We start from the raw sequence: 25,016 nt of genomic DNA, 5'->3' as shown, positions 1-25,016 counted from the left end.
AAAATTATAAGTTGAGATCTTATAATAATAGACGAACACTTTATTTACTAAACTTAAAAAATATGATTAAATTGTAACACAAAATAATTGTTGTTGTTGTCGTAGGCCATTAAAACAACGGGTGCGATTGTTCTTGCTTTCCAGTGGCGCCATCTATGGCCAAGAATTCAACGTCTGCCACACCCATACATCACCCCCGTTTATAGGGTGGACCCATTGATACGTCTATTCATTCATAAACAGATCTTAATTTTGACCTAAACCAGAGACCGATCAATCTCCAATTCAGCATTCCCAGAAGTATACACAAAAGAATTGAAACCAATATTTAGATTGATTATAATTACTATACTCATAGATATTAGCAGTAATATAAACCACATAGTTATCGTTAGTGGGTCTTAAAATATTACCATTATAAAAAATACCACCATTATACTTAAGAGTACCATTATAAAAAATAATTATTAGTTTCAATAATTTTGGCTACATTTTTTATTTGTGATTTATAATATAAATCATAATTATTGTAGTGTGTAATGCAAGTATTGTGCAGGATTTAGTATCTAATAAAATGTCTCCAATGTCAAAAAATAAACTTGCCCCTGGTTTTTTACTGTTTTTTGATACTTTTCGACAGGTTTTTGACGTTGTAAGTTGTCGGATACTCATCCTATCATTTCTTTAAAGAAATATCTAATTTCATAAGTATTTTCCGCGTAAGTATAAATTACTTAAATTGCTAAAAAATTGATCACCCCAGTTATAAAAAGTTTTATTAAACTGAGTGATGGTGAATAAAATGGGTAATCTAACAAAATGTTTGATTTAACAGTATGTTTATATTGTGATGAAACCCATTTTAGAAAAATTTTCTTATAAAATTAGGTATTTAAGATTTTAATTTACAGAAATATGTTTTGTATTCGTGATGTCATTATCAAACCTGTTCTTAAGTCAGGTATGAATATAAAATCAAAAGTTTTGTGGTCCTTTTATTTGTGTTATTCCAGATTTTAAAACCGAAGTTAAAAATATTGCTATCGAAATAGGATTGACTTATCATTATTGTATCAGATGGTAATTTTTAAGACAAATTCTCAAATTAATTCCTCTTATAAGAAGTCTTCATAAATTACTAGTTTTTCTATCTTAACATAAAATGGAAAACATGGTGCTCTTCGTATTTGAGGACCTGCTATCAATTTGTAAAATAATTTTAAAATTTCAATTTCTGAATTAAGAATACCATAATTCTAAATTCAGAAATTAGTCGAATGGAGGGTAAAGTGAAGAAATTAGGTTAATTGAAAATTACTTTGATAATTTAACAAGAATGGTCTACGCAGTAAAAGAAAGATAATTCGACCAAACACAATTTATCCGTGGTGGAATTAAACAAAATTACAAATGTTAACAGGATTTGTATCAAAATTAGCTTTATTTTGCCATACCAGATAATTGAAATAGCCAAACTATACTTGCAAACAAAACAGCATTATATTATTGTAACGCATATCATTATCTATTTCGGTATGACAACTCATCTCTTCAACTGTATGTCATTCGTAAAATTATACCAATGGATTCATTTTGTTATGTTAATTTGAATGATGCATAATTATAATGAAGAAGTAAACACATAAAAAGTTGTCTTACACAAACTTACACTGTATGTTATTCGTAAAATTATACCAATGGATTCATTTTGTTCTGTTAATTTGAATGATGCATAATTATAATGAAGAAGTAAACACATAAAAAGTTGTCTTACACAAACTTACACTGTATGTTATTCGTAAAATTATACCAATGGATTCATTTTGTTCTGTTAATTTGAATGATGCATAATTATAATGAAGAAGTAAACACATAAAAAGTTGTCTTACACAAACTTACACTGTATGTTATTCGTAAAATTATACCAATGGATTCATTTTGTTCTGTTAATTTGAATGATGCATAATTATAATGAAGAAGTAAACACATAAAAAGTTGTCTTACACAAACTTACACTGTATGTTATTCGTAAAATTATACCAATGGATTCATTTTGTTCTGTTAATTTGAATGATGCATAATTATAATGAAGAAATAAATACATAAAAATTTGTCTTACACACGTTGTTTTCTCTATCATTTTGGAACAAAAAAGTTGTTTGTGAGATCTACTACAAATTTGGCAAGTTCTTAGAGCAGGACAAAAAAAACATTTATTCAGTTTAAATTAGTTTTCAGCTTTGTATTTTTTACTAGATGCGTGATAATTCTGAACTGCAAAATTGAAAATCAGAATTTCCAATAAACCGTTACCATTTGAACGAAAAAATTACGAAATGAATGATTTAAATACCGTATATATTTGGTTTTTATAACTTAAATTATGTTTTGTCACTACCAGAAATACAGTACGGTTATTTAACTAGAATTCTTTTCTTTGTATTATAAATATATTCGTTCAAGTATGAAAGTATGAATTCTTAGCATATTAATTATTGGAAATGTATAAACCAATCAAAACGTATTATTTTTTAGAAATGTATACTTTTTTTTTGTTTTTCAAACAACAGTTTAATGTATAAACAAATTAATCAAAAAAAAATTTATACATATTAATAATAATCCCCGAGATTTATTCTGCTTCTGGATTATTATTAATCTATTCATTATAAATAATGATTTTTTTTCTCTCTCAAGACGTTAGTAATACATTTCTTGCTTGAAATTGTTGCATTTAAAACAGTAAATAAATTTCTTTTCTCTGTTTGAAATAAATATCCGAAATTATGTTGAAATATATTTACTGCCTTTCTAGCCCCAGTTCGTTCAGAGAGCAGAAAAATTCTAAAAATAGCTGCAAACCATGTTCATAAAAACTTTTCCTGGCATCGTGACAAAACCCATACGTGAAGCATCATTTATTATCCTGGTTTTAACCATTAGAGAAAGTTTTTTTTATAACGTATTCAATGAATTATGCGTGAAATTTCAGTTTTCATTCGCAATATTACGACAGAAAGTTAGAAGATGTTCGTTATGACTGTAGTTAAGCTGGAATTTATATAAATTTATTAATACATTACTCTGAAAAGATGATATCGATAGTTTAGATTGCTATCGCAAGAAAAGTTACAGCTACATGTAAGAAATTTGCTTATACTACATATATACATTAGCATAACTATACAGTAAAAAATAAACTACAGGCATAATTTTATTTTGCATTTTAAAATACCGTGCTCTGTATGTTAACAAATAACTGTAGTTATGCTGGGATTTATATAAATTTATTAAAGCAATACTCTGAAAAGATGATATCGATAGTTCTGATTGCTATCGCAAGAAAAGTTACAGCTACATGTAAGAAATTTGCTTATACTACATATATACATTAGCATAACTACAGTTAAAAAATAAACTACTGGCATAATTTTATTTTACGTTTTAAAATACATTGCTCTATATGTTAACAAATAACTGTAGTTATGCTGGGATTTATATAAATTTATTAAAGCATTACTCTAAAAAGAGGATATCGATAGTTTTAGTTTTGATTGATATCGCAAGAAAAGTTACAGCTACATATAACAAATTTGCTTATACTACGTATATACATTAGCATAACTACAATTAAAAAATAAACAACTTGCATAATTTTATTGTACATTTTAAAATACCGTGCTCTGTTTGTTAACAAATAAGTGTAGTAATGCTGGGATTTATATAAGTTTATTCAAGCACTACTCTAAAAAGATTATATCGATAGTTTTGATTAATATCACTAGAAAATTTACCGCTACGTGTAAGAAATTTGCTTATACCCGCCATTTAAAAAATGAAAGTGATAAAATTTTATTTCCCATCTGTATTTTGACATAAACCTATAGTTATGATGAAATATACATAAATTCGTTAATACATTACTCTTAAAAAATGATATCGATATTTTTGATTGATATCGCAAGCAAAGTTACAGTTGTTCGTAAGAAATTTGTTCATACCACCCTGTTGGGGAAATAAATTTCTGATGTCAGCTTATTTTACATTTTAAATTTACTGTACTCTGTATTTTGATCTATTATGCCAACATTGAAACATTATTTTCTTTTGATTTTTTCTATTTGCTTTTCATGTAGTAGATATTCTTTTTCTTTGTATTGTTACATTATACTGGAAACTTATACAGCACTTATCTCCAGAAACAAGACTAAGAACTGTTATATATATATATATATATATATATATATTTATATATATATATATATATATATATATATATATATATATATATATATATATATATATATATATATATATATTAAAGATTAGATTTAAGCAGCATTTTGAAAAAAACAGTGTTTTATGGTTTTTCATAGAAGTTGATTAATGTAAGCCAGCAAGTCGCAGTTACGTCACTAAATTTAGGATTTTTCTTACTTTAATTGAATAAATATCAAACTTAGACTTGAAAAAAAATAACCAGAAATTAATGGTAGCCATCAATATTATACATTTTGTCGAAGTTTCAATAAAGTCTTACTAAAAACTCGAGATAAAATGAAAACGCAATTTATTGCTAAATCTTATTTTTCCCTTGTGCAGAATAACCTCTTTCAACTTGAGAAAAAAAATTTGAAATATGCTAGATAAATATAATAACAGAAAATTAAAATTCTGGTGCGATGCTTCTCCCTAATGCTGATGAGTTTAAATAATGTTTTTTCAGGTTTTCCTTTGCATAAACTTCAAAAATCCATTCTTCATCTAAATGTCTATGATTGGGACAGATTTAGCAGAGATGATCCAATAGGGGATGTCTATCTGCCATTGAACCAAGTAGACCTCACGCAAAAGCCTACCTTTTGGAAGTCTCTCAAGCCAGCAGAAACCTGCAAGGTAATTATTGCTGCTTAATTTAAAAGATACATTTGAAGTAAGATATACTGGAGATATTGAAAGAAATATTAGAATAAGAAGTATTGGAGATATTAAAACTGACCATTTCTCCTCTATGGCCATCTAATTTAGACTTATACCATATGGGTTATATTATTGGAATCGCAAATAAACTTAGCTCATTATTATATGCAAATTCTGTTTAACTTCGAAATTTCAAATAATTTATTTGTGTATATTTTTAAATTATGAGAGAGATATTTATAGTTCGGTGTTTTCTAAGATGTCAAATTATTGCTTATTATTATTATATAAATTTTTGAAAAACTCAATTTTGCTTAGAAGAAATTTTATTTTAAAATGTTTGTTACTTACGCGCACCAAGCATTTTAAACCAGATTCAATGGTCTTTAGTTCCTTTAATTCAATCTCTCAATTTTCCATTTTTTTGAAATCCCTTAAATATTAAATTACAAGTGTTTTTTCGGGAATTCGTAAATCATTAATCACGATTAAAATTTCAGTCAATTAAAGGAAAATTTACAAAAATTTTAGATTTCGCGAGCATTTATTTTTTAATTTTTTTTACTTCCTCAAAATTCATTTACTATTGTTATTAAGGCATAGCTCCATAATCTGCAATTTTATTTTAATGTTCACTAATGGTTTAGTGTATGTACAAAAAATAACAAATAAATCATTTCCTGCCACTTAAAATACATCTGAAATATAACCCACACTGTTATTCAATGAAATACTTTTTTTTCTCTTTTCTCTATAAAAAATCTTCTTAACGTACAAAATGAAATACATAAACTTAAATTCAAGAAAAAGATTTAAAAAAAAAAAAACCTACGAAAATATTTTTTTTTTATTCATCCTTAATTTAGAGGAGAAAAAAATTACGGGTATTACGTATTTCGAACTAGATCTTGGAGAAAATAAATTGAGAAAAATACACTTAAAAAAAAACAACGGCAAGTGATATCGAGGCAATATATCCTCGATATCCGTCCCGGATAATTGAAGCTCTGAAAGTGGGGATTTTATATCAAAGAAAATGAGATCTCATTAATATAATGCCACTACTACGATTTCAATCAATAAGTCAACAACTCTTTATTTATTTATTTATATTTTTTTTCTACTTGGCTCACTTTATCATTAGATAGTTATTGGCGAGTAAATGGCCCGATGACGGAAATTTGAAGCACTAGATAATGACTAGTGGGGGCTTCTTAAGGGCTGTTTTTGTTGCTATGTGTCACTAGTTGAAGCACAATTTGTGTCCCAATAGTGAGTACAAAGTATATTATGATGCAAAAATGTAAATGGTGAAAAGTGATTGTTAAAATATTCCAGTAATGAAAAAGAATAGCTTTCTATTTGCTTGATATTATTATTATATTTTGTAGAGATAATATAAAAGAAAGTGACTTAATGTAATGAAATAAAAATTTTAAAAACTAACCCTCTCAAATAACTTTATTTTTTGTCATTTTAAACGAAAAAAAAAACGAAATTTTAAAAAACACAGAGGGAAATTTCGATGATAATAGAAGTTTGTTTTGAAAGTGATGCAGCAAAAACAAAATTAGTTTCTCCCTTTTTTGTCAAATTTTTTCAATTTTTTTTAAATGTTCTTCTTTTATTACGTTTTTGATTCATTATCATTTTCTATAGTATTCAGAAATTGAAATATACTTCCATTGGCGATACTGTGGCATTGAATTTTGTTAGAGGCATTTTAGGAAACAATTACAACTTTTCTTGTTGGCGAGTACACTGCTCCAATTGAAAGTCAAGCACACTAGCTAGTCTAAAAGTGGTTGAAATTGAGATGGGCATTATTTTTTACTCGGTAGTCAGTTATACTTTAGGTGGTCAGGAAACAATAATTTTATCTGCTGGAAACGAACACTAGTTGAGATTTCAACCCTGTAACTGGTCGAAAAAGGGTTAAAATTTTAATTGACGATACTGTTTTTTCTGTTATTTTTATAATTATAAAAAGAAGAATATTAAACTACAATACTACACTTTGTCATCTGAAATAACTATTAAAAAATTCTGGGTATTTATAAATTGAAGTAATGTTATTTAATTTCAAGTAACGATATATAATGTGAGCTGTTCTTTCTATATTTTTTAAAACTTTTTAAAATATAAGAAGTTATAAGTTTAACTATCATAATCTGATGAATTAGTTTAGATGGTGAGAAATGTAAAGAGTTGAATTAAGTTTGCTGAAATCAGTTAATCAGTCGGGTGAATTGTAAGATGAACTTATTACTTATTACAAGGAAGAATAATTTTCAAGAGTGTGAGGTAATATTTTCTAAATATCTTCAAATTTCAATTTTACGTGTACTTGGATTAAATCTAACATTTTCTAGAGGACCCGTATTGCCTTCTAATATGGCATTTAATTATTAAATATTCTGAGATCACCACTGTTATTAACTTGTTTTTTATCAGGAAAAACATTGTAACGAAAATGCATTTGCAACTTTTATAAAGCACGATTACTTATTATTGCTACTTATTTATTTATATAGTATAAAGCACGATTGCGTATAATTTCTACTAATGAAGCATGATTACTTTTAATTGCTACTTATAAAGCACGATTTTTAAAATTAAAATGCCAGATGTATCAATTTTACAGTATTTTCACATTATTTTATATATAAATTTTTTTTGGAAACTTATAAGCATTTTTTTTACCACAGCATATAATAGATTTGTTTTACTCTAACTTTAGTAAATAATTGATTTAAATGTTCGACAGTTTTGAAATCTCTTTTTTTAAAGTTACAATAAATAATATTGTCTTTAATGGATGATTTATTTCCTCGTATATAGTTTTGATAATTAAATTTTCTAAATGTACGCAAAATCATAATTATGTACCAGGATGTGACTATCGTTCAACCATTATATCCACCTTATTTCATGGAATGTGATAATTACTCTATATCGATCATGGGACAAATTACGGCAGCAATTAAGAGGGCCGTGATGTAATCGATTAGGTCGTTCTATCGGAAATTTAATCGATGGCTAGTCATAACTTGGTCACCGCGTCGCCTTGGGACATTCGTCAAAATCTTTTGCCAAAGCATGACCTTCTTTTGCCCTTTATCCCCAATGGGAAAGGACTTTTCAAGATGATATATGGATCTCTTGCTTTTTGATATATTCATTCAGTAGGAATGTGGAAGTTCGAAAGGGCTCCTTTTGGAATGTTATTTTATTCTAGAGAAGATATGAATAAATATTATCTTCCATTCTTATTATATTCCTTCCACAATTGTTTTCTTTTTGTAACTTACTATTTTTTTCTTTCACCATACCAGTAGCAAGGTTTTGTTTATACATTTTGTTTCAACATTACTATACAAAATAATTCTTTGTAAAATTGTTAAGGATAAACATTTTACTTAAAACAATCTTTTTAGACTAATAGTTATAGATATTCTAATTGATTTTTATGGGATTTATTGCTATTTCTCTTTTCCTCGTTATTTTTTCTTTAATTCGAACATTTTTAATTTATTTTACAACTTTCATGTGGAAGTTAAATTATTTATTACATTGAATTATTTTTATACGAATAAATTCATACAAAAATTGATGACGTAATGATTTTTTGTACCGTGTACTTTGAGAAAAAAATATGGTCAAAGGTCCCAGAATATAGTAAAATTTGCCGTGTTTCTGGCTCTATGGGAACACCAAAAATCACGGTAATTTTCACCGAAATGCTTTGATTGTTATTTTAGTAAAGTTTAAAACAAAATATAGTTTAATAAGGTAAAAAAATTGGCAAATGAGAAATTTGGCTGTTTTATCATAATACCTTTGAGCATGGCATAAAAAAAAATTCGGTTAAAAAATTTATTTTTTAATTTTGAATTTTTACTAAATGTGTGGTCGTTAGGACTATAATTTTCTAAGCCAGAATTTCGGATAGACCGCTTCACTGTAAGCAATTCCGGATCAAATTACGGTACAAAGTAGGAATTCTTAGGAGCTTTATCCATAGAATCCATTTTACTGTAAAATCCATTTGTACCGTAAAACATTATACCGTAATTTTAATAGTCTATTTATTTAATTAGAGTGATTTTACGGTAATTATTACTGTAAAAGTTATGGTAACTATATTTTTTGTTCCGTAATATGTTTCTGTAAAAATTGATTTTTCCTTGAAAAATATTGGATCCTAAAGTGCCTGTACTTTCTACAGTAATTTTTCACATAGCACCATACATTACCAGAACCATACATTACCAGAAAAAATACATTATGCATGACTTAAATGCCTTATGTTTTTGGTTTTATAACCAAAATTAAGTTTTTTTTAAACCAGTTTTTAGTCATTTTCATATGGTTCCGTCATTTTACGAGAATTCTCCGTGCATAAATAAATAATGAACTCTTTCAACTTTAGAAATAACACAAATTATCTTATTGCGTTGCATCTCAGAATTCTGATGACATTTCTCTTGAAACAGAATGTATTTTCTTTCAGAAATCAATTAGGTAAAAAGCTTCACATAGTAAAACAAGTTTTATGGTCCGTAAAAGTAATTTAAAGCACCCACTTGTTAAAAGATCTCTGAACATTTTTAGGAGCAGTAAAAATAGTGTTAACTAAAAAAACAAACCTTGTCCCTCTTTCACCTGACTAAATAAATTATCTTAATTACAGTTGTAACTTGAATAATGACGATAATAAAATTCAATCAAATCTGTATTCATAATTAGTACTTCAAAAGTAATCCCAAAAGTGCATGTAAGAAAAAAAATAACAGTGTACTGAGAAAAATTGTGTGGTTAAAACTACCAAAATGTTGTAAACTTTTACCGTGTTTCTTTATTTATGTGAACACTACAAAGCACGGATATTTTAACTTGAAGAGCTTCAGTTTGGTAAAACTAAGAATAAAGAATTATTTTATCATAAATACTAAAATTATGGTTAAAATGTGGTTAAATTAGGTAATTTTATCATATTAGCTGAAGCATGATGGCATGACAACCATCATTTGGTTTGTTTTTTCTTTCTTTCAGTTTAGTACTTTTTTTCTAAATATGCGATAATAAAAGTTATAATTTTCTAAATAGTGGTAGTATGAATTTGCAGTAAAACCATTACCAAATGAATGGAAGCCATTACCATACTAATATTTTAAATACCGTAAATTTTGGTTTTATTACCTTATTTGGTTTATTACCAAAAAATTCCTGCGGTAATTTTATCGGAATACTTTTCTTTTTGTAAATATTTAATTTTCTTGGGTATGAGGAAGCCTGAGAAAGGTTTTACTGTTTAAAAATTAACTATTAAAGAATTAGTTAATGATCACGAAAAATATATTACACATTTTTGGCATTTCGTTGGGCGTAGTTGCCTTATTGTAAACCAAACCATTCCTGTCTAGTAATAATTTACTAAATAATTGCAATATGACAATATTTACTGTGCCGTTTTTATTATTATTGTAAAAAAATTAGTACATCATTGTGAATCAACCGATATGTTTTAAAAAACAACCCAAACTATTTCATTTTATGTCGTGATGTATTTTCAAAGTTGATATCATTTACAGATAATAATATTATATCATTCTAACTATTTAAAATTTTCTTGTGATATAGATTTTCTGGAAGTTGTAAACTTTCCATACTCCTTTAGATGATTATCAGGAAGATTTGCTGCTGATCTATTACATCACTATTACAAAATTAATAAGTAAAACAGTTTTTCTCAAAATAGATTCTTTTATTTGCTATTACAATTTCGATATTTTGGTGAAGCGATTCACAAATGGTAGGGCACTACGGAACCCCATAGTTCCGTGGAAGGGTCGTAGATAATTATGAATTTTTTAAAATTTGGTTTGATTTTTGAAACCTGAAATTAAATTCATGTCCGATTAGTAATCTATGATTTATTTAATACTTCTGTTATTTTTATAAAATTATTTTATTGAAATGAATTTGTATTTGATTGAAAAGAAAGAAAATTCCAAAGAATGCTTTTTCCAATAACAATATAATGATTAAATCGTGAAAGGGATACATAGATTTATGAAAAAATTCGTAGTATTTTGCATCGAGTAAAAATAATCAAATTCAACAATGAAGAAGTATGTTTCTGTAATAACCTTTTTCAACGTTTTTTCAAACGTTGTAATCCAATAACAATATAATGATTAAATTATGAAAAGAATACAGGAATTTAGGAAAAACTCCAGTAATATTTCGCATCGAATAAAAATAACCAAATTCAACAATGAAGAAATATGTTTCTCTAATAACCATTTTCAACGTTATTTCAAACGTTTTTTCCAATATAATAATTAAATTATGAAAATGATATATGGATTTATGAAAAATTCCAGTAATATTTCGCATAGCATAAAAATAACCAAATTCAACAATTATGATGTATGTTTCTCTAATAACTATTTTCAATGTTTCTTTTTTTCCTCTTTCGTTTTTATTTTAATTATACCTATATTTCAGCTAGTTTATTTTCACTTAATGTGTGTACTTAAATCTGAATAAGAACTAGATAAGATGCTACTCTTGATCTGTGAATTCTACTGTCTGATACATAACTCAATTTTAAAACTAGTAATTATAACGCAACAGGAGGAAAAAATTTTATTCTTCATTTATTCACTAAATATTTTCAAAATAATTAATAAAATATAGATCATGAGAAATTTTCAAAACAATTAATAGTCTTTCGTTAATCAATATGTTCCCAATTGCTTATGGAACTGATTCATTACAACCCAAGGTTCCGCCAAAAGAACTTTGATCATTTAGGATTACACAACCAAAAGATATTTAGAACCGCTGTTGTAGTGCACGTTTTTTTTTAATGAAAAAGTAATAATATTAGTTCAGCTATTCGCAATGACGACATTGCTATTATAATAAATGTCCCAAGATGCTTTGCGGGAATGACTGAAAAAATGATATATTGTAACATTTCAGTAATCCCTGGACGTTTAGGTTATATGTTTCGAGAAGCAGCTCTCAAAAGGCATAAAGATACGTGCCCATATGCCTATACTCTATTAAGAGGAAAACATATTGAAACAAATAAATGCGTGATACGCCTTCTAATGTCCCATGGGTCATTACATAACAGTTTCATTTTTCTCGGTCAAGAACGTGACGTGTTAGCCGAAAGCGTGAGGCCATCCTTTAACCAACCGTCTGTCCTTGAAAATCAATCGATTTTTGACCATGTGTTTTACTAGTTAAACACTTGAACATGGATCGCCGATTTCCAATTATACTCAAAATCCATTTTCTAGCCGATCAATGAACTCACAGTGTTGGGCGCGGAACGTCAAGAAGTTTTCGACTCGTCTTCATTCATCTGCAAAATAACATCCCTAAGTAGAAGAGAGGAACGTGAGTTAATGCGATAAAAGCCTAGGGACTAGATTGTTTACTCTCACCAGAAGGGTACTTTTAAATTGTTTAAAAGTACCTGTCGCTGATATAAGAAAATTGCATTTCAAATTGACAGGGTATCAATAATTGTAAAAGTCAATTTTCTCATTTATTTTATCGTAAATTTTATGAGTATAACATTAGTTATTTATATAAATGAAGTGCATGTATGAACATTCAAACTGAAATATAATTTTTCATTTTTTATTGTATTAGGTAAACATTTATTTATGTTTAAAAATGATATAATTAAAGTTCTTATTTTAAAAAAATGATATTCTTAAAATGGATGAACATATCGAAAATGTGATATGTGAAGAAGACTTTGATACTTTCTTAAATTTCTTAAAAGTTAATTTACCCAAGTATTACTAAAACTAAACTCAGCGGCGCGACAGCCTATAAAGGGCCAAGGCCTACTGTTCCCATCTCAGTTTTCTTGACCTTGGGCTCAGGGGTGCAGGAACAGATGTTCCGGTCAGGTGGTCAGCCGAACGCGGAACTCCCAGTGTTTAGTTCCCAAGCATGCTTGGTACTCATTTATCGACCCACTGAAGAAATGAAAGGCTGAGTCAACCTTGCCCGGCGCGAGGATCGAACCAGGGACCTGTGGCACGACAGCGCTACCGCTCAGCCACCAGGCTTCAAGTATTTCAAGTATTACAGTTTTATTAAAATTAAAATGGAAAAAAGGTAATGTTTAAAACCATGAACGATTCGACAAAACAAGATAACACTAATTTCAATTTTGTCATATTTTGCTCATAATAAAGTTTTTAACTCATTAAGTTTGTAAATAAAAATAACTAAAAAAACTACAAATGTTTATAAGGTTGGCCCCACTGCTTTTTTCAGGGTTTTCTTTACAAAAAATGAATAAAATCACTTTTCATCTGTGCATATTTCTACTGCATTCAGCATTGTAATTTGGTATTAAGAAAGTTACACAACGTAAACAAGTGCAAACCGGTTTTAGTCGTGTAAAAACAATAAAACTGTATAGTATCACCTGATAATTAAGATGTTGCATAAAATCTTAAAGTACATCTAATAATTTGGCCAGTAACTGTATATTATACAAGGAATGTTCAACCTGTAAATCATGAGCTAGGCTTAGATCCCTCAACTATTACTCTAAAAAGCTCGGTAAAGTCTCCAATATTTCATCTGAGAACGAGAAATAAAATCAGCAAAACAATTGCACATAGAAGTTTATGTATTAAACCTAGTTTTATCTAGATAATTAATCTCATAATTATTTAAGTTATTAATTCTAGTGTTATTTAGAATATTAAACCTAGTAGGGTTTTCATTATTAATACTATTATTATTTAGATTGTTTATCCTTTCAATATTTATATATTTACAACAGCACTATTTAAATTACTTATTCTGATATATAATTTAAACTATTACTTTTACACGGAGAAAAAAATATGGTCAAAACTACCAGAATACGGTAAAATTTATCGTTTTTCTGGCTCCATAGGAGAAAAAAACACGATCATTTTTAGTGATGATCTTTGGTAATGATTTTGATAAAATTTAGAATAAAATATGGTAAATATTTTTGTGATAATATCTTATATTCTGGCTTAAAAACCCTTTATACGGCTGCATTCACTTCTCATTTTTGCAATTTTTACTAAATGTGTCTGAATAAGAATTATAATTTTGAAAAACAGACTATCCGTTACTGTAGGAATGCAACAACTGCTAAGTAAATGGATTAAATACCGTATATTTCGCTTTTATTAATCAGAATTGAGAGTTTATTGAATTGAGGGTTTTTGCTTTATGCCCATGAATTCCATTATCATACAATACTGTAATTTAACCATTTTATTTCAGTGTACTATTGCGATTTTTAACTTTACAATTTTTTTTTATTTAGATTATTAATTCTAGTATTATTCAATATGCTAATTCTAACATTGCAGTGATTATAAAACTTTCTAATATTTGAACGGCTCGCTATTTTAATAAAATTACCTAAAGTCAATATTTTGCTCATCAATTAAATATTCATTTTAAAAATCCATTCTTCGTTGCATTTTCTGAAATATTAACAAAGTGAAATACTATAATTATTTACAATATTGCTTTCAAGATAGATATTTTGTTCATAAGCAAATCTGATAACTAATTTCCATTCAGAGCTAATAATATTTTGAGTTACATTAAAGTTATAGTAACTATTTAATCGAAAAAAGACTGGGAAGTTCACAAAATTTCAAGGCACCTGCAAATCTAGTTATAACTAGATATAATAGAGACTTTACAGTACTGTGACTCATTTAGTCAAGATTGGAACTAAAAGAATATGATTTTGAAACTTTATGATATTGAGCACTGCTCATTATCTTTTAATCTTACTCTAGATCTATTTCGTCTATGATCAATGAACTTTCAATCAGAGAAGCATGACCATTGCTTGTCAGGGTTTTTGCTATACGTCATTCATGTGAGAAATATTGATAGTTAATGGAATGGTAGTGTGAATTTGGAAGTTAGAAACGATTACTCGCTACTGCACAAAAAAATACCTATTTTAAAATGACTCTTTTGTTTCAGAAATGTGGTTCTGAATATAAATAAAAAACTTACTTTCTTTTTGTTTGGCTATGCTTCATTGAGAACTAATTTTCAATTAGGAAGGAATCTTTTCAATTCCTATTTCTATCATGCTTCATTGAATTTAAAGCAATCATCTTGACATTATCTTTATACTTTGAAAGATTATGAATCATATAAAGGATACAATGATCTTTCATATTTTTTAAAACATTAACCAAATCGTAAAAAAGTATAAATTAAACTTTAAGTGTATTGTTATGGATAGTTTTGAGGAAGATGTTTTTTGGAAAATTATTTTCTATATTAAAAAGCGTAAATTTAATGCACTATATGATTAAAAATATTTTTTTTAAAGTAATACACATCTTTGAATATATTATTTATAAAAGTAGGAAACAAATAAGATAATAAATGTGCAAAAATTTAAATTTGCTGTTCAACTCAAATATGGAGCTCAATATTAAATAAATAATCCCAAGGAGAACTGAAGCCTGGTAAGATATTAATTGATTAAAGGATTAGACGACCGGCCTGTGTAGGGGTCAGGGAACTGACCTTGCATCAAAAAGGTTCTGGGTTCGAATCCCGGGCAAGGCATGGATGTTCTTTCCATCTCTGTACTATCTGTCCTTACTGTGGAGGCAATGCTGGTCCACCTAATATGGTGACTCTGAAAGAGTGGCCAACAAATCTGCCCTTCAGATCCCTGCATTACGAAAGGTCATTTTCCAGGTGGGCATTGGAAAAAAAAATTAGACGGGCTTTAAAATTTAGACTTAAGGAGCACGATAGATATGTCCGTTATCAAGAACACGAGAAATCATCAATTGATGCTCATTGTTGAAATCTTGGGCATAAATTTAATTTCTGCAATGCAAAACTACACTCCCCAAAAGTGAAATTGCAACACCAAGAAATAATACACGTAGCGTCATGCAAATTTCAGGAGCGATAGTAGTGAGATGGATATGCAAATGATTAAAAAAACAGACTAATAAAATCATTATAAAGCAATTTATTCAATATCTAATGTGGCCACCTCGGGCAGCTATACAGGCCTCATTCCGGCGAGGCATGCTATCAATGACTCCATTGATGATTGCCTGAGGTAACCTTTGCCAAGCCACATCCACTGCTGTGCGCAGATCATCGATGGTTTGCGCCATTGGTCCTCTGTTCATGCCACGTCCAATGAGATCCCATAGGTGTTCTATGGGATTCAGATCTGGAGAGGCTGCCGGCCAGGGAAGGATGTCAAATCCAGTCAGGCTGTTAAGAGTTCGCCGTGTGACACGCGACCTGGCATTGTCTTGCTGGAATACCGTGTTGGGTGCGCCATGCAACAAGGGCAGAGCAACGGGATACACAACTTGTGTGACGTAGCGGTCCGCTGTCAAACTGCCGTGAATGTGTACCTGGGGCGTCCTGCGATCAAACATTATGCCACCCCAAACCATGATGCCCGGTGTAGGACCGTTGTGACGCTCGGCGTAATGGGCTGGTTCGTAGCGTTCTCCGGGTCGCCGCCATACCCGTCGACGGCCGTCATTTCTCCACAGACAGAAACGAGATTCATCCGTGAACAATACCCGATGCCATTGGATGGTCCATATACGATGACGATGACACCACGCCAGGCGTCTAGCCCTGTGTAAAGCGGTCAACGGTACCCCTGTTGCTGGTACCCGTGCACGTAACTGCACTTCATGCAATCTGTTGCGTATGTTTTGGGTGGACACAGATCAACCTGCTTCTGAAGGCAACCGGCTTCGGATGGCACGTGCCGTGGTTAAAGGATCTCGAATAGTCAACTGCCGAATACGCCGGTCTGTGCGCTCTGACGTGCACCTGTGCGCACCACTTCCTCTTCGGCGTGCACGTAGATCTTCCTGAATCCATCGTGTGACACAACGTTGAATGGTACTCACGTTGTGCCCAACACGAGTTGCTATTGCGCGCAGCGACAAACCAAATTCATAGAGTTCGATAATACGGTCACGTTCCCCGGTCGTTAACTGATGGTATTGAGCTCGACGGCGTCTCAGAGGCATTTTCTACGCTTTTTCGAAAGTCGCAAGTGCTACGCAAAACCTCAGATGCCGTTTATGAGAAGGGAAAGTTGCTGGCCCTTATAGCCCGAATATGCGTACCACGTGATCAGATGTGTGCGCAAATTTAATCATTTGCATATCTATCTCACTACTATCGCTCCTGAAATTTGCATGACGCTACGTGCATAATTTCTTGGTGTTGCAATTTCACTTTTGAGGAGTGTATTTCCACCCCAGTCACGTCAGCTTATCTTGATGTCCGGGAATCTTGTTTTATTCATATGAATGCGGATGCCTTAGTTAAGGACTTAGTTCCTCGCCACCTCTATAAAACACGTGGAAATGCATTTTACCCTGATTTACTCCTCTGGGCCACTGTAGTTTTTTTTTCTGTATTTCATCATTTTTTCTCTTTTTTTTTCAGTTTTCGTTTGCAACTTCACTTTTTTATTTCAAATCGGTTTTGCATTTTCATTCACGTCTGGCAAGTCTTGATAATGTGCGCCTGAATTTGAGCGCTTGAAATATGTAGACTGTTCTTTCCAATTTATATATTTTTGAAACGACTGAATTTTTTAATCAAGTAATGTATTTCAGTATTCAAATGTTTAAAAATATCCATAATATGATATTTGAAATATCTTCTTTTCTTAGCAATAAGATTGTTTTTTGATAAAGAGAAGTAATGTTTTTCAAGCTAAACGTTTATTATTTTAATTTATGCGAATTACATCGGGCTAACACTACGTGCAAGTTTACAAGAATTTCTTGCTTTCAAAATGAATGTATTCAATTCCTAATAAATTTGATACGCTGAATACGAAGACTTTCACTAACTCCCGCAAACTCGTATTCAAATGTAAACAACATATAGACAATATTTAGAGATTGCTAAGATCGGTGTTTTCATAAATGAAAATAATTTTCGTTTGGTACGAATGAGTAAGTGCTTGGTGTATGCTTTTCCCATTATGAGTACCTCGATTTAAACAACAACCATTTAAATTGTATAAGAACGCTCGATTTGATGTTAACCTCAAATTAAGTATTCCTTCCCTCAATTTTCAGACTTGATCAACATCATTTTTGGAGAAGTATTACACCGTAGTTTTCGCAGAATATATGTTACGGTCAATATGAATAGTCGGTCATTATTAATACTTACCGGTCAATATTAATAGTAACCAAATAAGCCGGTTAAAGTAAATGATTTATGCGAATTTATCACACTAACTGGGTATTATTAATAACTAGCCGCCTGAGGCGGTCAGCTGTCCGCCAAGCTAAAGGTTTTCACAAATAAAGTTTTTTAAAGCATAGCAGGAAATCTGAAGATTAGTGGACAATTAAAGTGTTCCTGTCCTGCAATTTTGTCTTCATATCCAGTTCTGCTGCAGATGTGTTGTAGCTCTTGAGAATGCTTGAAGATGTAACTTTGCTATGGTAACCTAAGGCCTATGGTAACCTAACCTATAATATAACTATCAGGTGGAGACTTGTTCTTTTTTTTTACAAAAAAGGCCTCAGAAATTGTAAAAGCATACAAAAGTTGCTTACGAAATCATCATTGGCCAATAGCTGAAAATTAAACACGATCTTCTTCCAATCTTCTTTGACGTTCCTCAGGTGTTTCTCGGGCCCTAGCACTGCTAGTTGAGAAACGATCCTCTTCTAATTTTCTTTGACGTTTCTCTGATACTTCTTGGGCTCTAGAATTCCTTGTCGAAATTCGGTCATGTTCCATCCTTCTTTGACGTTCCACAGACGTTTCTTGGGCTCTTCTTCTTCTTTGAGAATCTCTTAATATCTTTTTCTTCGACAAAATACAAAGTTTTTTGGAAGGCAGTTCTGCCATGTCAGTAATCGGGTTTTTAAGAACTCAACGAATACTTTAGAACAACAATTACTATGAAAGCAAATCATGAAACTTCAATATTAAAATCTAAGTGCTTACCTACAAACTGAAACTTTCTGAAAATAACTAATTTCATTTAATAAAAACTGTTAAAATAAAGAATAGAAAAACCAAAGAGATCCTAGGTAAGTGTGATCGCTCCTTCAAAAACAATTAAATTCCTATTTTTAATATTATATAGCTACAACGATTAAGAAAAAAAAAACTAAAATGCTAAATGCATGAAAAGAAGACGAAAGCAAATTATTTTCTTATGGTATCAATTTCTATTTCTATATAATTTTTTATGGTATCAATTTCTATTTCTATATCGCTACGAAAATTATCGTCTTCGCTTAAGAAAAAAAATAGAGCGTGGAAAGAAAAAGAAAAACTTATTATAACAATTATGAACAGCGACAAATATATCAAATCGAAGCGTTCTATTTACGTATTGAATATGTTGCCACATTTTTAATACAGAAGTTAAACTTTTCTCCAGTTTGATAAATGTAAACTGATGCGAACCTTACAATTAAATTATTAATTCCTTCGTATATTATTGGTTTAAGTTGTCGAAAATAAATATTTCAATTGTAAGGTTCGCATTAGCATACATTTATAAGAGTGGAGAAAAGTATATGCATTTTTTAATAGTTTTTTGAATATGGCTCTTTGAAGACGAAAAAGCATAGATTTTCTTACAAAATGACTGATAACTAAAAAACTAATCCAAATTTTTGAAAAAGAAAAAAAAACTTCTTCATTATGTCAAAACACAATTATGAGCCGAGTTTCGTGCCTGGGTGAGGCTTCTGGGGCGATATATTGTGATTACAGACAGACAAACAGACACACACACAGCCGCGTTTATTATTATGTATAGATTATTAATTAAGTTTGGTCAATGTCATTTATTCGCTTTTTTATTTCTCACTTTGGCCACAAAAAAGCGGTTATTAACAATTTTTGCCGGTAAAACTGTTTAATCACATAACCAAACTTCTTTGATTATTATTAATAATAACCGGTTAAGGTGAATAATAGGCGATATTTCTCACTTTGACCAAAAGAAGCGGTTATTATTAATTTCGATCGGTTTGTATTAATAATAACCGGATTTACCACTTTAATCGTAACACATGTTTAAAGAGTTAAGTCCCAATGCTATACAGAGCGTTTAATCACATTAACTAAACTTCTTTGATTGTTATTAATAGTAACTGGTTAAAGTGAATAATTTGCTATATTTCTCATTTTGACTGAAAGAAACTGTTATTATTAATTTTGACCTCTTAGTACTAATAGCAACCGTATTTATCATTTTAACCGTAACACATGTTTAAAGAGTTAAGTCCCAATGCTATACATAGCGTTTAATCACATTAACTAAACTTCTTTGATTGTTATTAATAGTAACGGGTTAAAGTGAATAATTTGCTATATTTCTCATTTTGACTGAAAGAAACTGTTATTATTAATTTTGACCTCTTAGTACTAATAGCAACCGTATTTATCATTTTAACCGTAACACATGTTTAAAGAGTTAAGTCCCAATGCTATACATAGCGTTTAATCACATTAACTAAACTTCTTTGATTGTTATTAATAGTAACGGGTTAAAGTGAATAATTTGCTATATTTCTCATTTTGACTGAAAGAAACTGTTATTATTAATTTTGACCTCTTAGTACTAATAGCAACCGTATTTATCATTTTAACCGTAACACATGTTTAAAGAGTTAAGTCCCAATGCTATACAGAGCGTTTAATCACATTAACTAAACTTCTTTGATTGTTATTAATAGTAACTGGTTAAAGTGAATAATTTGCTATATTTCTCATTTTGACTGAAAGAAACTGTTATTATTAATTTTGACCTCTTAGTACTAATAGCAACCGTATTTATCATTTTAACCGTAACACATGTTTAAAGAGTTAAGTCCCAATGCTATACATAGCGTTTAATCACATTAACTAAACTTCTTTGATTGTTATTAATAGTAACGGGTTAAAGTGAATAATTTGCTATATTTCTCATTTTGACTGAAAGAAACTGTTATTATTAATTTTGACCTCTTAGTACTAATAGCAACCGTATTTATCATTTTAACCGTAACACATGTTTAAAGAGTTAAGTCCCAATGCTATACATAGCGTTTAATCACATTAACTAAACTTCTTTGATTGTTATTAATAGTAACGGGTTAAAGTGAATAATTTGCTATATTTCTCATTTTGACTGAAAGAAACTGTTATTATTAATTTTGACCTCTTAGTACTAATAGCAACCGTATTTATCATTTTAACCGTAACACATGTTTAAAGAGTTAAGTCCCAATGCTATACATAGCGTTTAATCACATTAACTAAACTTCTTTGATTGTTATTAATAGTAACGGGTTAAAGTGAATAATTTGCTATATTTCTCATTTTGACTGAAAGAAACTGTTATTATTAATTTTGACCTCTTAGTACTAATAGCAACCGTATTTATCATTTTAACCGTAACATATTAACTAAGTATTATCATAATATAATTTTAATTTTTGAGGTTGCAATACCCCCTCTAAATAAAATTCTTTGACAGAAAAATACATTAATACACATTCCAGTTTTCCAATAATATTTCAAAGAATCAAAAAGCTCTTCAAACAGCACCCAAAAAGTAAACAATAATGATCAAAACTTTTTCCATTAAAAACTATCGTTTTCTGAAAAATGATCTTCCTCTCCTATTATGGCATTATACATCCTGCCATGCCTGATGCAAAGTAGTTTGGAATAATTTCCTTCATATCAGGAAATTTCAATGGTGTTGAAAAGAAAAAGGGGAGAATGATACTCCTCTTTAGAATACTTATCGTTTTGAGCCACTAAAATATCCAGGAAGCAAGCTGAAATGAGCCGTTTTCAGGTAACGGAAATCACATATGTTCAAAGCCAGAAAAAGTATCCTCTCAATTTATCACGCAGCAAGAGCTAAAAAATGACCTAACGTTTATTTTTCTTCTTGAAATAAAGGAATAGAGACGCAGAACATATTGCCATTAAATAGGTTATTTCTGTGAAGGTTAGTTCTGATTTATTTATGAAGTGGTTAAGGCTTAAAGAGAGTTAATATGTATAGATGCGATATCAAAATTAGATTTTACAGTAAAATGTGACTTATATAATTTTTTTTAATTTCATATGGTAAATAACAAAAGCTAACTACTAAAACAAAGGAATTATTTGAAGAAAAACCGCACCGTTCCCCAGTAGTTACTTTTAGGAAGAATTTAATTGCTTTTTAAAAATGCATATAATCAGATTTCAAAAATTAGGTTTTATGTCAACGTGTGACGTATAAAGACTAAAAATAGTTGAATATATGGGTAAATTCAATTTTAGAAACATAGGTTTGTATTTTTTAACATCTAGCTTCATTGCTTTTAATTTACATACATATCGTAGATAAGAATCAGTAAAACCGATTAGCTCTTCAACCATTCTCTGCAACCTTTTTAAATTTTCCCGGTTGTGGCCACCCTGGAAAATATTTATAATTCTGCTAATCAAAAATTCTGATAAAATTACCAAATTATATATTAAAGACATTTCCTGTAGGAAAAAAAACAACATAATTCTGGAAATAAAACTAAAATATACTGTACTAAAACCATTAATTAAATGTTTCTGTTTATGTCATAATATTAACTGGTTTTCAAAATTATAGCTCTTTTTAACCCCCCCCCAATTAGTAAAAATAAAAATTGCAAAAGAAATTTATCCAAATAAATGAATTTTTATGCCATGTTATAATGTATGATGTAAAATTACCAAATTTCAAATCAAGCGCCTCATTTTAACACGTTGTTGTTGTAGTTGTTCATTTACGTCGCACAAGAGCTGCACAATGGGCTATTGGCGACGGTCTGGGAAACATCCCTGAGGATTATCCGAAGACATGCCATCACAATTTTGATCCTCTGCAGAGGGGATGGCACCCCCGCTTCGGTAGCCCGACGACCTGCACGCGAAGTCGAGCACTTTACGGTAGCACAGTTTAACGAGGACCAATACCGCACACCCTCAGTCCCTACGCAGACTGATCCAAGTGGTCACCCACCCGCACACTGACTGCAGCCAGTGATACTTGACTTCGGTGATCTGATGGGAACCGTGTCTTAACGATCAGTCCACTGCGGGACCATTTTAACACGTATTATAAATCAATATTTATTCCTTAGTTTTATGAAAGCACATAGGTAAAAATTACCGAGCTTTTTAGTGTTCCCACTGAGGTACATTTTTCCATATTCTGGTAGTTTTAACCTAACTGTTTTCCTCATTGAGTAGTACTACCTATAATCGGATGCATTTTACCATGTAGTGTCAGTTTTGTTATAGTTTTTATGTTACAAGTTTCTGAACTAAACGACAGGGAAGCGTATCTCGTTTCAAAAACTTAAAACGTTAGCCAGGTGCACTTTGCGCAACCATGCTAAGATTCGTATCTGAAAAGTAAGTACAGTTTTGAACAAATTTTAATTTTGCAATTTTGCATTATACAGCATTTTGGAAACCATTTTTCTACATAGTTACCAATACTCAGATCTTTGCCATTGTAAGGAATCAACTTTACTTACTCCTCAGCACTACAGTCCATGAAGGATCTCGGCCTCCTTTACCACACAGCTCCAATTTTTTCGGTCTTTGGCCCTTATCCTCCAATCCAAATCAACTTTACCTTTAAAAAAAAAGATGCCGCCAGCGGAGATAGCCACTGATGACCCCCGTTTTTTTCTTCGTCATTGATTTGTGATAATCTCATGCAAAGCAGTTTTTGAAATTTACGAAACTTTCTACAATGCAACTCTTATTGTGAGCCATTCACGCTTGCAACCAAGCCATCATTTACAGCAGAATGTTGCCAACTTTGTAGATATAGTCGTGGACATTGGTGCGCCCATCATTGAATTGTACAATCCACATTTTCATCATTGCATCACTCACCATAGATCTCTAGAAGTTGACAATCAGTATTTCAGTTGCCTTAACATCCCTTGAGTTCAAAAATTGTCGTACAAAACGCACATCACAGTCGGTGAGATCGGCATTCGTCTTAAACATTATAAACGTTCACTAACATGCGTACACGCAACATGATCCAGCGGTGATGACGTCAGTTGGGAAACAATGAACTAGAAACTGCAGAACCAACGCGAAACTGCAGATGACGGTAGAACACAACGTTACTAATTTTCCGGATATGCCTTGTAAATTTCGCACTCTAAATTTTACAAATGGTCAGACGTGAATATCAACTTGAATATTTTGCATACTTTAGGCTTGCTGTCGTATGAAATTTAATTAATTGACTTTGCCCTAAAAATGTTAGTTTTTACCATTTACGCATTGTAAACTTTAATTTGAACTCTTTGTCCTATACTGTAAAAAATTGCGAATCAAATTACGGTATAAGGTACAGATATTTTGAGTGCATCATCCATAAAATCCATTTTACCGTAAAATCTATTTTAACATTAAAATATTATACCGTAATTTTCACAGAAACATTTATATAGTTAGAGTGATTTTGTGATTTTGCGGGGATTTTTACTGAAATAAATACTGTATGTTAGAATTTTTGTTCCGTAACAAGAACCTCTGAAAATGGATTTTACGGTAAAAAATACCGGCATCCTGACTTTTTACCGTAATTTAATCCGAAATTTTTTTGGAAATTCTTTTCTCTTTTGCATATTCTTTAATTTGGTATAGTAATACTGTTTTTGGTGTATATATTACTTTAGTTTACATATTTATTATTCTAATTAATTTTGATTCTACCATGTGTATAGAAAAAAAAGAAAAAATGAACTATAGGATACGTTGTTATTCTAAATATTATTTTATAGACTCATAAGGGTAAATTTTAATTTTTTTAAAAAGTAAGTAGTCAATTTTATTTGTTTAAACGCAAAGCATTTCAATTCTAATTGAATTAGTTATTAATAAGTAATAATTATTAATAATAAAATAAGTTTACAGTTTATACATTTCATTAAAGTTTTCGAGTTAAGTTATTTTACAATTATACTTCAGATAACTCACTAAATTGAATCGAA

At 30.1% G+C, this 25,016-nt stretch overlaps 1 protein-coding gene across 3 annotated transcripts in view; it reads left to right on the top strand.

The window, feature by feature from the left end:
* Syt7 (Synaptotagmin 7) overlaps positions 1–25,016 on the top strand; it is a 202,186-nt gene that overhangs the window by 137,624 nt on the left and 39,546 nt on the right. For all 3 annotated transcript variants that reach the window (XM_087149979.1, XM_087149978.1, XM_087149980.1), the window contains one exon: positions 4,727–4,896. In XM_087149979.1, the coding sequence (XP_087006105.1) occupies positions 4,727–4,896 (170 nt within the window). The remainder of the gene's footprint in view (positions 1–4,726; positions 4,897–25,016) is intronic.

The sequence above is a fragment of the Parasteatoda tepidariorum genome, chromosome 8 (assembly GCF_982258835.1).
Source record: "Parasteatoda tepidariorum strain Cologne lab strain chromosome 8, Ptep-v5.0, whole genome shotgun sequence".
In the NCBI taxonomy this organism is placed as follows: domain Eukaryota; kingdom Metazoa; phylum Arthropoda; class Arachnida; order Araneae; family Theridiidae; genus Parasteatoda; species Parasteatoda tepidariorum.
This window is presented reverse-complemented; position numbering and strand designations above follow the sequence as displayed.